The sequence below is a fragment of the Eutrigla gurnardus genome, assembly GCF_963514095.1.
Source record: "Eutrigla gurnardus genome assembly, chromosome: 9".
NCBI classification, from domain to species: Eukaryota; Metazoa; Chordata; class Actinopteri; order Perciformes; family Triglidae; genus Eutrigla; species Eutrigla gurnardus.
Genome location: NC_139923.1, coordinates 14,449,159 through 14,466,587, shown reverse-complemented (window position 1 = coordinate 14,466,587; position 17,429 = coordinate 14,449,159). Strand labels below are relative to the sequence as shown.

The 17,429-nt window shown below is 43.4% G+C and overlaps 1 protein-coding gene across 3 annotated transcripts in view; it reads right to left on the bottom strand.

Annotated features, from left to right (window-relative positions):
• Positions 1-11,144, bottom strand: part of wnt7bb (wingless-type MMTV integration site family, member 7Bb) — a 32,195-nt gene extending 21,051 nt beyond the window's left edge. For 2 of the 3 annotated variants that reach the window (XR_014597726.1, XM_084017464.1), the window contains exons 1-2: positions 8,080-8,603; positions 3,556-3,782 (exon numbers count right to left, since the gene is read on the bottom strand). Coding sequence is in view for 2 of the 3 variants with exons in the window: in XM_084017464.1 (XP_083873590.1) it covers positions 3,556-3,782; positions 8,080-8,162 (310 nt within the window). In the remaining variant the exon portion in view is untranslated. Of the gene's footprint in view, positions 1-3,555; positions 3,783-8,079; positions 8,604-10,470 lie in introns of those variants that run through there. The other variant, XM_084017465.1, reaches the window with a different exon arrangement.
• Between the last annotated feature and the right edge of the window lie 6,285 nt (positions 11,145-17,429).

Genomic DNA, 17,429 nt, shown 5'->3' with positions numbered 1-17,429 from the left:
ATTAAATAAAACAAGATATTTTCTAATTAAACTAAACTGGGTCTTTGCATGCTAAATAATAATGTAACCCATGAAGGAGGTAGAGGTGTGTGAAAAATCGATTTTACGAGTTTCACGTTTTAACATCGTTCTAAATACATAATCGCGATTACGATTTAAAATCGATTAATCGAACAGCCCTAGTTTCTACTAGAACATGTTGACATGCTTTAGTTTTCAAAAAACACTTAAAGACATTCTGACTGTCTGGAACGCTGTGTTTTAGCGGCTGTCTGCTCTAATTGGCTTGTGGGAAAAATGTGGCACACCTTTGCAAAGTTAGTTCTAGGCACTCCCGATACCCACATGGATGTGCACAAACACTGAAGAAGTGGGTTTTTCATGACGTGCTGAGCATTTCAAGTGCTATGTTCCTCTTCCAATAAAATGGAAAAAAGATTGTGACAATGATTACACTTTAATGATTTGTTCGCATACTATCCGTAATGTGCTCCCAAAATCAATATATTTTCATAATTATTAATTTTTATAATACAATAGTACTGAAGGCTACAACATAAATCATCAGTGATCAAGAGCTCTGGTATCCCTCCAAATAGGCTGCCATGTCCTCAAGTGTATCACTCAATCTATTTCAACTGTTTTATCTGTGCAATATGAAACAACACGTCTCATTACTCACTCCTCAGGTAACATGAACATACCTGTGTGGACTGAAAATAAGCTGAGAAGAGATTTATTATATTCCATGTCTCCAGAATGACGCAATGCCCAACAACATTATTTTCGGTGCAGCTAACGTTCCAGCTAGTGAGTGATATTGTTCTTCTCCTCTGAACTGAGTTTTATCAAAAACACATTTAAAAAACAATAGGATTTTTTTTGTGTGCATGTGTGTGTGTTAGTACTTTGGAGGTCTTCAGTGTTACCTTAGAAAGCCATGAACCCACATCCCGATCACAAAGCCAGTTCACAAGCTTCTGTTTAGACGAGTTTACTGACCGGACAGACAAAGAGCTGCTGTGTGCGCCTCAGTACAGCCGGGCGTTCCCCGTAATATGCCAACACTGTCAAGAGGCACAAATGATGCGACATTTTCACCCTTTTGCCCCTGTGGAGTAGAGGAATTATTCTATTCACTCGAAGGAGAAGGACAACCCCAGTGTGGCATCCCTGTGACAGTTTTTACAAACTATCAAGCTCAGAGCTACAGTTCTGAGTGAGATCACGGAGTGCCAATGACACACAGATGTCATCATGTTCTCCCTTGATGTTGTGTCGATTTATCAAATAATCATAAAATAATTGTAGCAATCTGTACAGGTTCACTTTCTAGTTGCTGCATGTTATTGTAGAATATAAATAAGGGGGGAAAGCAGACACGTTTATTTTGTCCACTTATTTTCTTTACTAAACAAAAACCCGAACCAATAATGCCTTTGTAAATCTGTCATGGGAACTGAACTGAGCGAAATCAAGTGCAACATTTGGTCTAAAAGAAGACGTCAACCTTGGAATAATTTATTGAGAAGGCCAAGAAGTCCCATCATTATTGGACAATCATGACAGGCCCAGTAGTCATCACTGACCAGAACACCAGATCCACTCTGGAAACCAAACAAGGCGGCCATGAAATTCACATGACGAAAAGGGAAAAGCCCCCTTAGGATGAATGGCCTGAAAATACACAAATATTAGTGCTGACAATCCAGAGAACAAGAACTATATGAATTAAAATTGTGTAGATTGTTATCCTACAAAGTACTTTAGCTAAGCAGTATAATGCATGAAACGTGCATGAGACACACAGATGCTTCTGATGAGCCAGTGGCTAATATAATTCCTAAATCTCTACGCCCTTCAAAAGGGCATAAAAGAACGGGCCAAAAGGAGCAAGAAAGAGGATGTTGAGTGTTGAGGAAAACAAAATTGAGCTCCATTACACAAAGAAAGCGCCACATTCACAACAAAAGGAAAGAAATGCTTTTTGGAGACGGAGCTGGAGCTAATTCAGCTACTCCTTAAGAGGAGTGATTGTTAACAGAACCACTGGATTAAATGCACAGCCCAACCGCAACGTAATGGCAACAAAGCATCTTCTAAATGAAAGGAAATATATAAAAGTCCCTGTAAAACAAAAGCGATGCAAAAGAGGTTTGCGGAGAGCCAAGTCTCTCAAACAAAAGCATCGTAAATGTAAATGTTTGTCTGCTTAAGGTCTTTTTTTCCCCCTGCATGTATGTGCACAGCCAGGCATGGACACAACCAATTTAGCCTAATTAACACCAGATGTATCCATCTATTTCGGCTTGACAAGCGCCCTCTGCAATAACACCATTAGTTGTCTCCTTATTTGCGATATCATTTTTCAACCATACGTTTTCCCCATTAGGCCTCCAGTGCCTTTTCGGTAGCTTTTCCATAACTTTGGCATGGCCAGCGACGGTCGGCATGCCGTGAACCAACAGTCTCGTTGCAGAACCTACATCAACAGAAACCAGAGCGCGCTGGAGAAATACAACATTGTCAATTGAAAAGAGGAATAACTAAGATGGGCTGGAATATATGAAGTCCTCTTGAGCGATGCCAATGCGCATGGTTATACAATAGTGAGTCAAAGAGACTGTGTGTAGCTGCTTTGAGTTTCGACTGTGTGATGTGTGCAGCTCGGGTTTGGCTTGTGAAGAGCCATATTTCATGTGGCCGAGAGGGTCGGGGGGCTGGTACCACGTTTTTCGATACTCCTTTTGTCTGTTTCTCACAACTGAGACAATAGGATCACTTGGAACGTGCATTATGTAACTTGTGCTCCCTCTTCAAGAGGAAAGTCACTTGTGTTATCATTATCGGCTTGATTATCATTACAAAAATGACGGTCCGTGATGACACGCAGCTATGAAATGTCTTCTGCGCAACATCCGAGTTGTAGTCCGTGTTTGTCAAGTGTTTTCAGTGTTCAGTGTATTTATGTAATGATCCACTGTGTGCACACCTGTGAATATCACTGATAATATACTCCCAAGCTACACACATTCCATTTCATACGACACTGTTTCATAAAATGTATATATGCTGGTGTCAGTTTGTTCCAGTATGTCCTTGAAGCAGTATATATATATATATATATATATATATATATATATATATATATATATATATATATATATATATATATATATTATATATATATATAATTGATACCTATTCTGTGGCATCTGATTTTAAGATATTAACTATTTCAGTTTATTTTGAGCAATATTCCCAAATAAGATACAATAAAATAAACAGCCTTATTAACTGACAGAAACTAACAGGTGAACTCAGCTGTGAAGAAGTCAACTCTATATCAAAGAAATAACTCAAAAATAACTTTAGAATGTACACAATCTTAAATGCAAACCTGGTTCTAACTAACTTCTAATGAAATAGGTGATTACTGGCAGAGATCACGGCCCTCGCTCCAAGAGCTACAGCTCGTAAAGGTTATCACGAGGACGGCCATACAGGAAGACACACACACAAACCTTTCCCATTTGTGATAGAACCCAGACTGACCTACTCGCAGCTCCTGACCGAAGACTGTCCTTTCTCCCAGCGCCGAACAGTTCCAGCGTCCGTATCGGAACTGGTACTGGCACTCATTGATGCCCATCTGGGCGCCTTCGCCCACAACAATGATGGCGTCCGGGCGGCTTTGGCAGATGGCCCGCTGGCGAGGTGCCAGCCCGGGAATCTTGTTGCAGATGATGTTGGCACCCAGAGCCACCACCGAGGACAGGGCCCTGCCAAAGTAAGAGAAATACACCACACGCGCACACACACACACACACACACACACACACACACACACACACGATTGGACACACAGACAAAACACACACTGAGTTAGAACTTCCAGAGGATGGTCAGACTGACTAATTCATGTGAGACAGTCCAGAACAGGATTCAATTCACCCAGTGATTGATGCACGTTTTGTACTGAAGTGAAAGCTGTTCTACATGAAAGTATGGTTATTTAGTGGATTAGAGGTCAATCATGAACCTAAACATGTAATCCAACATAAAACATAAAAAACATACAGGGAAACTGAACCTTAAACAGTCCAGAGAGAGAACAGCACATTGCCTATTTGACTACTAACAACGCCATTCCACATTGGTTTGGATGGTGGGTCTTTGAGTAATGACTTTGGGTTTTTGTGTTAATTGTTAGGTAACAAAGTGGCATGAAGAGTTGCCAGACTTGATTCTTACAAAAAAATACGGTATATACACTTGCCCCGTGTCTTGCGATGTAGATTCTGGGTTCCACTTTTCACCAAATGTCACACAAAATATTGTTTTTTATGATTTGCGCGATGACGTGTTATTCGGGGGATAAAGTGATGCTGATAAATTCTGTTTTGCATGGAAAAAATATGAGGTTTTCAACACTCTTCGCCTCAGTTTGCAGGGTATTGATGTGCTGTGCAGCAAATGACTTGCATCCTCCTCAGTTCTCCTCGGGGAGACGTCGTCATATCTCATCCCCCGCTTTGAGAATACCAAGACATGTGTTAAAGATGGCTTTGCAAACCGCTGAGGAAACCAAAACAGATTACAACCAAACAAAGCTCTGACTATCTGCACAACTCTGTTTACAGCCCCCGAAACCATGTAGATACATACTTTTCAAACATGTCAGGGGACGGGCAGCCATAAACGAGCACGGAGGCAAACGGCAGCTTTGAAGTATGACGTCGACCTCTGAAGGCTTCACCACAAGACGGGGCAAACGAACGCAGGCGAGTTGTGTGTCAGTGGAAAGCGGCGACGGCGAGGGAAGTGAACGAGGGAGAACGGGGTTGAGAGTCACTGAGAACAGACACAATGGCTTCTGTGGATTTGCTCGCAGTGATCTTGGTCGGAGACCCTCTGACTAAGAACAAAGATACGATCGTTGATTGCAAATCGCCCCACTTTTCCCTCTGGTTGCTTGAGTTGCTCCACAAAGACAGTTAAAAGATCAATCTCAATTTTCGAAACACGTATATGTAAAAGTAAATGCTAACATCCACCAGACGAGTAATACCAGACGGAGGACATTCTCTTGGTCCTCTCGGTGCAGTCAGGGGAACGCACGACAGCGTATAAATTGTGCTCTGCTCTAAAAGTCACCGCAAAACCTTTCTTCAGTTACAGTAAACATACTAAGCTATGTATTCCTAAAAAAAAAACAAAAAGAGAGAGAGAGAGAGAACCACAAGCAACATATTAATTGGACAAACAGCATTACTCATTTTCTCTACAGAATGTGAGCATCGCTACACTCTCAAACGAAGGCTGTCACTTCCCAAATATAAAATGAAAATCTAAAATGACAAAGAAAGAAAACCAGAAATCCATCAGGTGCATTCAGTGTCCGCAGTAAACCCTCGGGTCTGTTTGCTGCTTTCGCTCCCTCTGCTGTTAAACAGGCTTGAACCCCTCTGACCCTCCGTGACCCTCGGCTGTATACGTGGTTGTTCATGGCAACGGTGACACGTAGTCTGTGCAAATCAAAAAGCTCAGGCCCATTAAGACCAGCGATGTGCAAGTGGAGAAATCTGCCGTCTTGCATAATGAATGTTACGGGTGAATGGAACCGGTTTGTTTATGTAAATCCAAAGGCCGTAAAATACATTTGGATCTCTTACATCCCTGATGTTTCAGTGCACCACTTTAACAGCAAACACAACGGCACGCTGAGAGTTTCCAGTCTGGCAGACGGAGCTCCTAACGACTTCACCTCTTGGCTTTTTTTCTCACGTCATTCACCTGCTTATTCGCAGAATCACAGTCTACCACGGGCAGCCCGACCCATCAGACAACACCAAACAGAGAATTCCAGAGCTAAGCTTTTAAATCCCTGAAATCATCAAAGTGCACAAACGCGATTCTGTTTGCTCAGTGTATACTGTGTGTACGCCAGCGGCTTGGGGACGGCTCACCCACGGTCACAGATCTAACATCAGATAAGGCAACAACAGCAACTCCAAAGTATGATTTCATTCATACAGTGATGATCCAATGTATAGACTGATGCAAAACATGCTCTGATAAAGAGATGAAGTGGTTTCTTTTTCTGAATTCCTGAACAACAGGTGGCAAGCCTTGCACAGATACTGTAAATTGCCTATCCAAAATTTTAAGAAAACCTCTGAAATTTAGAGACAATATTATGCTCATTCACAATTGGATGGTTTGACAAGAGATTCAACCCCTAAAGATTTTTTTAATCAAATATGAGCTACTCTCTGTTATGTTAATCGCAGGATGTGTGACATTAACGAACAGGAAAACACATCACACTAAACGTTCAACATGAAACATCGGAGAAACCGATGCCTCTGCCAGTTTGACCTGACAATAAATTCATTTCTTTTGGAAAAACCTGATTGAAGGGAAAAGTACCAAAGCGGTCCCAGTGTGAGTGGTGAGGGGGCTTACAAATCCCATCACATGGTAGTTTGGCCTTAAGAGAAACTGTAGTCTACGTCATGGCATACAGCGAGCTCACAGCCACCTACTCCATCACATGGAACACTTTGAACCTAACTGACACACTATTAAGCTCCCGGGCATGCATCCTCTGCTGAGGAATGCACTCTCACAAAATCACACAACTTAACTAACTCAAGTGAATAGATGCTCTTCTTTATTATGTTAGTGCTGAATGGGATTTTCCTCTTTTGTGGCTCATTTACAGATAAGACGATCGGTGCACTCAAGGTGTTTAATTCATTACAAATTTGGATCTGTTTAACTATGCCTGCTTAGGCCAGTGTGATATTAACACAACAGAATGAGAAATGATACCATTATTGCCATTGGAACAGTCAGTGTGAAAGTCCTCAATATTGGAGTGTCAGATGTGCAATAGCCCAAATGCTATAGTTACATGATGAGATCCTTTTGCTGATGGCTCATTTGTCACCCACAGCTCCACAAATTGTGCAGCCAAAACATGAGCCACTATCTTTGAGGAGCATTATTTTGAATCCATAGAAATAGAAATGTTACTCCTGCAAACGTATATTCTGTGGTTAGCTGAACAGAAAACATACTTAAATAATCCAAGCAAACAATGGTATGTAGTTCTATACTAAGCTATCCCATTCTTAACAGAAAGCCCCAAACCACATCTATTCTAGCGTCAGGTTTGGGGTCTCCGGGCAGCAGAGGAAAGGAGCGACGGAGCATGGGTGAGTCATTATTTTTGGACGCTTTCAGGAAGCCAGTGTTCTCCTGCGAGAGTCATTTTCCTTGAATTCAGCGCATTGTAGTGTCAGTCGCGTGCACGCTGCAGGCAGATATTCTAAGTATGCGGCTTCACGCAATAACGTCAAAAATACCGAGAATTAACACGAGATGAGGTCATGCACACGTATCATCTTTCACGCGCTCTCGCAGGTTAACGGTGCTCGCGTCGTGCGTAAAAAGTGCCCCTATCGTGTTCAACTCGCGGGGAAAAGAGACAGAATGTCAGCATCCGATTGTCTTGAACATATCTGCCACTCCGTGGCCAAACCGAACCCAAGTAGCGACTCAAATGTGTTCTGATCTTGTAAAATATTTATAGGACGACAGCGAGATACAGACCACCGCTGCTCACTCACGAGACACGCTCATCCGCCTGTAGACGCACATTAGCGCGTTCAGGTTTTCACCTAATTAGTTTATTCCCACGTGGAACATTTGCCCCGGCGATGTTTTCCACTGATGAGGATCCTCTGTTAACGCTCGCATTACATTAGGAGTGTGTGTGAAAAATATATCCAAGAATTAAATCGCATTCACTGCTTAAGTCACGCCGTAACGGTCCGATGACACAATATACACAATTTAAAAATGAATCTCAGTTGCGAGCAAGCGGAGAATTAAAGGTTTCCATCTAAGATGCGTTTAATGATCCCAAATAAAGGGAATTATAGCCCCGTTGTCCGGTAGGAAGCCTGCATGGGAGCAAAACCAAAACCCGTGCGTCTTTGTGTTGCTGAGGATGAGCGCGCGCACTCTCACAAGTTAATTAAGGACCCCAGTTAATTGGCTCAAACTTACAGGTAGCTGCCACTCGTCAGGATGAGGAAGATCTGTGGGTAATAGACTGACAGCAGTACACTGCGCGACGAGAAGATGATCATGATGACATTGAGCAAATGGCCACGTTCGGACTGGGTGAGAAGACGCGGACAGGATGAAAAAAAACTCCCTTAATTCCCGGTTTAAGTCCTTTTTCGCACAAAACCCAAAAAAAAAAAAAAAAAAAAAAAAAGTGGTGCCGTGCGTCTCCTTGTCTTTGGTGCGGTGTCTCTACGCAGCTCCAAGCTCCCAGGGCCGTGTGTGCGCTGAGATTGGCTCTGTCATCTCTCAGCGGCGGAGGCTGTTACACAGTACTGTGGGTTGCCGAGCCGGAATGATGATGGTTTTAGGGATTTTGCATGGCAGAAAAGTGCCTCTCTCCACTCTCATGAGAGTCGTGCCTGCCATTGGGCAGGGAGAGACACTGCTATCCGCCCACTTTGCCACAGCGGGACAAAAGGGTAACACTGATCCGATCCCCGTTGGACGTGCAGGAGGTTTCATTCATCAGCCCCCCCCCCCCCCCCTTCACCGCCACAACCGCCACCCCTCCTCACCGTCCAGCCAAAAATAAACAAACGCCTCACACCATCATCGCAGCTCCATGTGCAAAAAAAAAAAAAAAAAAAAAAAATCAGCACACTTGAATCAACAGGTTGGTGTCACGTTGACTCAATACACTCCTTATAATAGGAGAGATATGATTCTCATGATATGTTTGTTTGTGTGTCTATGTGAGAGTGAGCATAGTGCGTTATTATCCTGCTGAAAAGACATGGCCATATGTTAGATATTCCTATAACGTTGTTATAACATTTTTGGGACCAATACAGTGTTATGTCGTCTTGTAACAACTTTTCCTATAACATTTCCTTAGAAACATAAAATAAAGCATATTTGCGGTGGTCAGATCTGAATTTCAGGGACCTTATTATTTCCTGTGGTAGCACTGTAATATCCCTATAGGCGTCTATAATACGTCTGTTCTGTCTGCCTGTCTGATCGTATTTGATGGCCGTCACCCTATAATATTAAAATATAAATGTTATGGCCCATGCTGTAATATTGAATAAAAATCTCCTACAACTGCAGGAATGCTGAAGGTGGATGTGTGTGGAAAAAAAAGCACGCCGGTTGCCTGAGAGGAGAAAAATAAAATACCTGGGGTGATCAGTTGAGTGGAGGGCTTTTATCGCCTGAGCATCACGTCTCTCACTCAACACCTGCAGGCTCCAGTCATCGTAAATGAAGAGGGTACCATGAAAGATTTAGCCATGCGGAGTAAAGGATGGAAGGAATGAGCTAAACACGGGGATGGACCACCCTCCCCATGTCGGAGCTACTGTCATGTGATATGAGCATCCGTGGTCATTTCACGCCTCACTCCACATGAGCTTCTCACCGGGAGGGCTGACACTTTTTTTTTCTCTTTTCTTGCTGTGGCTGCAGGTATCTCCAAATTAAATCTGTAAAGTTTCTTAAAGTTATGGACTCTATCATATGTGAACGTTTATTTCATTTTATAATGTATATGTATATGCAATTGGTTGTATATGCACAGTTAAACAATAAAGCAATAGTGTCCCATAAAGTGTAGAAGAAAATGAAAAAATAACATTATGTAGCTTTGGTGGGTTTTCCCTCCGCCCCATCATCTATGCATTGTTGCCGTGTAACTTTAGGCCTCGAAACACATTCAAAGTTGAATACAGACTGTTTAATTATACGTTTCAGGGAGCTCAGCATCAAAATAAGAAGCGTTTTTATCTCACTATTCAGCATTTTGTAAGAGAAATGCATTAGAATCGTCTTGATTCTAATGCGATGTCTCCCTGGGATTCCTAATACAGTGTGATCATGCTTGAGAGGCTCTGCGGTAGGCGCAGCAGAGCACAGCAGGAAAGGATAGGACTCCTTCTGTATTTACGCATCTAGGTGAGGTATTGCAAAACAGGTAAAAACTCCCGTCTGGCCAATGGAATGTGGAAATACAACTCAGTCTGCCGCTATTAATGAAGGTATGCGGGGTGAGCTGGATCTGGAGCAATGACAGCGGCCAAAAAAAAAATGATCTTGTGCGACAACAGAGCAGGAGTCTCATGAGGTGAACTAAACACATCTCTCACGACGAACGCGTGTAAATCGTATCGTCCGTTGGCGTGATCTGGCACTTTTACGCATGACGCATTCCTCCTCGTCTGCACGCTGTTAAGATATCACTGTTTTTTTAATACACCTGCTGAAAACGGATTTTTTTTTCACATCATGCCACAGTGTGAGGTCAGAGGGCAGCCGACGGTGTCGCGATGCATTTGAGAAGCAGGTTTAAGCGCACAGGAAGAAAACACGTGTAATCACAGGTAAACTCACCCGAGTCTGAGGTAGATGATGCCAAAACACAGAAACACGTAGAGACTCCGCTTTCGGAGGGGTTTGTGCATGATCGTTGCCACTTTCCCCGGAGGCCATGCACTGGAACATAAAGTGGTCACGCTCTCCGTTTTCACATTGGCGGCTTCCCTAACCCTTCCAAATGCACGTATAGCGCCGGTTTCCCGCGACGTGGAGCTGAAGCGCCTTGGGAATCTTCGACCGTGTGAAATCCATGGTCCGGCGGGACAGGTGAGATGCTGGTGGCGACCTGAACTCCAAAATGAAACTCGAGAGAGAGAAAGAGAGAGGGAGAGGGTCGGACTCGAGAGGTGAATGAGTTCTCGGAGGAAGTGCCTCCTATTCGTCCTTACTTTCACGGCAGAGCCTAATTAACTATTTCCATTTGCTGAGCCGTGCAGGTAGGAGGGCGGGGGGAGCGGGGGATAAAAAATAAAAAAAACTAGTTGCGCCCTGCCAACCCTGTGGATTCTGTTTCGTTCGAAGCTTCTGCGCGTCGCTCGCTGCTTCTATTCTCTGGAGACATCTTAGACGCAGTCCACGTTACTAACTTGCAACAGCCAGGTAATACAGGTAACAAAAGGGCTACACGCCTCCTCCTCCTCCTCCTCCTCCTCCCTTCAGCATGGATAGGCAGGGAATGGGACGGGCTTGCAGGCGAGAGCTCAACACGTGTAGTTGTTGTACAGAAAACTAAAAGGAGCGGAGTGAAATGGCCTTTTATAGGCCTGTGGCCCGGGCTAGGCTGGTGCTTGTCGCTTGCAGCATTGGGCATTGCCCCATCAGTGCGGGTCCCCGGATGGGCTGCACCACAACAGTAAGACCCATAAAGTCAAACAGGCGGAGGGATGGCTTTCCAGCTGCATGCATTACAGTGGGGGGAAAAAAGACAATTGCATGACTAATAATGATTAATACCAATAATGTACTGGCGTCATGATAAATATGTGGCAGTGAGGTTCTGTCAGTCACTTTGAATACCAGCGTGAACAAAACAACATAAAGAAAAACATCAATATGCCCAACACTTGGGTTTGATTCAGGACGATGGGGATTTTGTGCAGATGTTTAGAATACAGAGTCAATTCCTCTGAGAGCTATTCTTCTACTAAGAAGACTCCCCCTGGTGGCAACAAGACACTGCTGAAGTGATCTGGTTAAACAGTGCAAACCCCTGCAGTGGGAGAGTCCTTTCACAATCAAGAGAGAAATACAGTGGGCGCCCTCCAAAACACTTAATCTGAATGAAGATAACGATGCATTAATGTATGCGTGTGTTACGGTGAAATTAGATTCATAGGGAGCTTCAGAACTAGTAAAATTAGGAATTAGGGGATTTTCCTTTTCATCCTGACACTTATTAAAATCATCCAATTTAAGTGGTATTGTGGGACTTTTACACAAAGTTCACTTGAACTAAATACCATTCATTTATCGCATTTTTTTTCAATCAAAATTCTAGTACATTTATAGTTAGAGAGGATGAAATCTAATATATGAAGATATAGAATATAATTAAAGTGATGTTATTTTGACCAGGCCACTCTTAGATTTTCGCTTCATCTTTTTGTTTTAATCGACACAACTACAAAAAGAAAATGTCATTTTTCTAAGAACACTCTTCTGGATATTTATATATACATATTTAAGGAACCTCATTCTATTCTTTATAAATTTTATAGCCTTAGTTCAGTTTTCTAAAAAGATCCCATAAACCATCAATGCTGTATATTTCCAAGAAACTACATGAAAACACAGCTAACGTGTTGTAATAATGATGGCATAAACTAAAATTACAGACATGAGCTATCTGAGCAAAGAGACTGCCGGGCTGTTGTTGACCACGAGAAACAGACAAAACCACAGAGATCTTTGTTTCAAGACATCCCTGCATTGTGGTTTAGAGGCCTTTTCCTTCAAAACATGCCCATCAAAATTCCAGATGGATTTTAGAAATAATGAAAGTCAACACGCGGGCCCAGGGTGACATAAAAAAGACGTGTATTTGATGTCTACCCCGTAACAGATGGTCTTGTTTGTCTTCAAATGTAGCTACATAGCTCATCGTCGAGGCCTGGGTGGGGATGGTCCTGTTTGGTTTAATTAAAATGTTCAAAGAGCCAACACTTTTTTATTAAAGCAGGATCAAGAACGGGGACAGTGTGCGTCAGCGTTATTTGTCACCCGCCATTGTCATTACAGCCATGTCACACGCATCCACTCGTTGGCGGGCGCACACATTCCTGTGCACGCTAACACACATGATCTGTCTCTCTCCGCGTCCACACATACGCTAAGTGTGCATACAGACGCACAAATCAAACCGTAGACACGAGCTCCGCGGACACACAGGGAGACTCTCACACACACTGTAGCACTTGGGTGGTATGTGGAAGATCTTGTGACACACTGTTTATTTAACTTCAAAAAGCTGAGGCAGGGATGAGAGCATTTGGGTCAGCGAGGACATATCAATCTGAGTAAGTCATACGCCACATCACTGCCTGTGCTCCATGCTGCATTACAGGCCATTGTATTTGAAATACTTCCTCTTGCAGTCCCCCTGAAAGGCGGTCGCCGTCCCCCTCGCTCCATACTTACCCTCTTCTCGGTCTGCTCCATTACTTTAAGAACTGTCAGCCAAACTTTTTCAAGATTGCACCATTGTGTATCTGTTCCTTTTCATCTGCATGCAAACTGTGGAGGGGAAAATGTCGGGAAGAAAGGGGGGGCTGGGAGAAAGGGATCATATTTTGGCAAGCACAAGATGATATGTCGCACTGTCTTTTTGAATAATATTAAGTACTCTTGACCGGCAACTAAATAAGAAAACCCACCGGTTGCCCATGTGTTTGCATGGGAGCTGGTTCAGCTGGAAACAGTGAGAGGCCTGAAATGCAGAGCGTGCCAAACCATGGAGTGGCGTCTGGGGCTGGGTCCACCACATCTACACTGGGCCCCAGGCAAGAGGGGGGAAAACGGCTATTATGCACTCGCAAAGTCCCCCTCTCCATCTCCATCGGCCATCTCCCTCCAACTCTCTATTCTTCCTGATCTTAACACTTCCGTCAATTAACTGAGCTCGGATTCCGTTGGGGAACAAGACAAAGGGAGCAGCCCCAGAGGAAGATGATTCACAACATGCTGAGAGAAAGTACGCTTTTAGACCCGGGTGTCAGATGCCTCCTCGTACATAGAACAGAGGTCCAGAGGTCCAGCTCTACCAATCCTCAAGTCCTGACCGACGGATTTCACCTTTTTCCTCTCTGCTGTTCCTTCACAGCGGTGGATAGGGAAGCAGGGTGTGGTCTGATTAATTCCACACCATGCTCGCTGATATATCAGGTCCTAGGTGGCTCGTTTTTGTGCACACGTATGTGCGCACCGACACACATGCAAGCAGATCTGCCAGGCTGGGTCCGTATATCCCAGCCTGCTTCTTACTGGCTGATTAGCCCAGGCTGAAATGCTGCGTCATGCCCTCCCAATGAAAAGCAGGTTTTCTGAGGGTTGGCCTCGCAAGTGTCCGATACCACTTGGGGAGCGTATATGACGCTTGAACTGAAACTCAAAGGGAGAGCAGTGTTTTTCCTCATGTTAAAACCTTCAAACACTAATTTCCAATTTTGCTATTTTAAATAGGGCTCACTTCTTAGCAAGGCTGCTAGCCAAACTGTCATGGGTGTTTTCCTGATCAGGCCAGGGCTTCAAGACAGAACAGAGAGGCAGGATCAATTTACCCAAATCTGACAGTCTGGGACTCCAAGCCAAGGCTGTAGCCTCTATTCAAGAGCACACTCAGTAAAATGAATGAAATGGCTTAGAGGAAAGAAAAGAGTCCAGTTTCAAGTTGGAGAGGCCTAAGAATGACTGAGATTGGGATTTGTTGCTACTGTGCCATGTGTCTAGACCTGGCTAGTGAGCATGTGACTGTAGTTGGGTATGTATGTTTCACAGAAAAAGTAATATAACATACATTTAATAATTACTGAATGTGATAGTTCAGCAGGAATAAATTATGCTAGACCCCAGTACCACCATCAGCAATATTTGCCACACAAGACAACATAATTGATGGGTTGTTTTCCCGATATCTCTTCTGCTTGAACTCTAATATTTACTAATAAGCCTAGAGTGCAATAAATTACGATAGGAAAAATATATGTAGGTACACTCCAATTCATGCCAACTCATCAATTATGTGTAATCCATTGATGAATGTTTACATTCATCTTTTTAGCTTTTCCTTCCCAAATGTCAGAAACAATATGCTGAAAAACCAGAATAGTGAGTGAGCATGCAAATAGTGAGACTGTGTGGGAGATTGAACTGAAGTTATAGTATTTCCAGAAGATCACAATACCATCAGTGGCTGTACCTAAATCCAGACTGAGACTTTGGAGGCCGCAAGATAACTTATAGTTAATACGCGCTGTAATATATACAGCAGGTGCTCAAAGAAGGTGCTTGCATTGAAATCAAATGGATCGGAGGCCATTGTGCCACCATTTTCAGACCATTCTCAGTTGGAATGAGAATATGATGTCCACAAAGAGGCATTTGGGTTTTGTTTCAGGCACATGCAGTAGATGGTGGTGTGCATCTAGGCTATGCTACTGCTGTTTTTTAAATTCCTATGGGTACAGGCCCAGTTTGACTGAAAGAAGAGGAGCAAATCAGGGGAATGGGATCACTAAATGCAGAAACAATGGCTTTCATCACTAAAAAACAGAAAAACAACAACAAAACAAGAGTGATGTTACAAGAAAAGCTACACAGACCACATTCACTCTCCTTGGTCAGAGAATGGAACCCAGGCATTTACATTCACAATAAAATCTGACAGACATATGGCTTGCGTTGTCTATAGCACAGGCCCCAGACGCTGTGTGCAGTGGAGCGAATACAAGCAATACTCTCTGTTGGCCTGTAATAAGCCCGCGGATATGAGTAAAGGTCTGAGAACAGACAGTCCTCGTCAATTTGGCACTTGGGATGGGATTTTCATCTGAAATATTGATATCATGACATGTTTCCTATTTCCAGAAGCAACAATTCAACTGGATAATTGCTGTTTTGTTTTCAATATGGCAGCTTGACGATGAAAAAAGGCATTAATAAAGCATAAATGACATAAAACAGTGAGTTTGAGGTTCACTTTATGACATTGAGAGGACTCTTAGCACTCCAACATAGCCTATATGTTTCTTTAAATAACCATCTTGCATCATTGATTCCAGCGCATATTGGTCTCATCGGTTGAGAGCCATTAGTGAATGTTCTGAGCATGTTTTGCCTCAATGGGCAGGAATATGGATGAGATAACGTTGCAAAACTGAATTAGGTATTAACTTTCCTCCCCTTTTGGGTAAACTTTGCGGACACATCAAATGCATGCTTTGGCGTTGGAGTTTACATACCTGTGAAAGTTAAACAGAGCGCATTGACATAAGGCGTGGTTCCGTATTTGTATCTGACCGCAGCTATGGACGGGCACAAGTGCATGGAAACGCGCACGCACACACACATACGCGTGCGCGCACAGACACACACACACCTCGCTCTGAACAGCTGGGAGTGTTTGCAGTGCGAGCGGGTCCTTCGTTCTCCTCTCCGTCTCACACAATGACCCATGCACTGTCTGTGTTTGCACTGCACCTAGCTCAAACAGCGTTCGTTTCCGTCCCCTTTGCCATTCATGCACACTCTGAGGCTGCTTTTGTGGAGACGCACACAACCCGGGGAGGGCTCGGCCTCAGGTCACACTCAGAAAACAGGGGCCAAGTCCATTGAGAAATCAACTAGAATCTGAGAAATGCACCTGATACATTTGGCCCCGTGTTTTTCTCCTCCAGCAGTTGATAATGTTTTGGCATTCCAGTCAGGGTCACAGAGATATTAGTCGTGCACTATTTCATTTCTTTAACAATGGCGGTCACAAAGGCAAACCTGCCGTCAGAGAGAGACCGGTACACCACGTTCACAAAGCCAGTGGAAGATTTTTGCCCCCGCTTTCACTCTCTGCTCAGTTGTGGAGAAGTTAATCAAACACGTGGATGGACAATGAACTCCAATCTTTACAAGATGAACAAAAGAGCAATATCTTTTATCACATCATATATTGGAATAACTTTTCTGAAGTCGTCAGATTCAAGAAGAGAAGGAACTACCATGCTTGATTTTAAATGTTCTCAGAATGGCATTTTTTCATCCGCTGATGGACCCAACATAAATCACTCCGGATGAGTGCATCAGCTAAACGTTGAAACCGTTTTTTTCCAAAAAGTGTATTCTCGATCCACTGCATCGCTGCATATGCCATTCCCCTCAATCCATCCATGCTGTTTATCTTCAGCATTGCCTTCGGCAGATTGAGGTTTCTGTACCAATGGCCTGATATGTTTGGATATAAGAATGCGGTTTTCCTGTTTTGGCACTGTTAGTGTGTCCTTTCATATACCATCCTGACATCAAACACTGGGTATGTAATATGTAAAGGCCATCTGTGGCGCTCACTCCTGCTCAGTGTTGGCTTGGCAGCGGGATATTGAGGCCTAATAATACCGGCCTGATAGACTGCGGTGTAAAGAAATGGCACAAAAATGTTTCCTTACAGTGCTGCCTTTTTTCAGGATGGCTGATGTGAAATGATATTCAAGCTAGAATAGCTGTTGATATAAGGGCGCAATTAGCTCGACCAATCATCCTTCAAATCGTATCGAGACGGATGCCAAGATTTAGTTTTATGCAATGGTTACATTTCTCCCAGCAAGCACATGACATATCTTGTACATTTTTATGGCGGTGTGTAGCTGATATGGTTTTCACCTTGTGAGTCTGTGTGTGTGTGTGTGTGTGTGTGTCATCATGGCAGAATGTGGTCCTGGAGACACCTACTGTGGTGGGAACTACCACAGAGGTTTTTGACTACTTTGGCC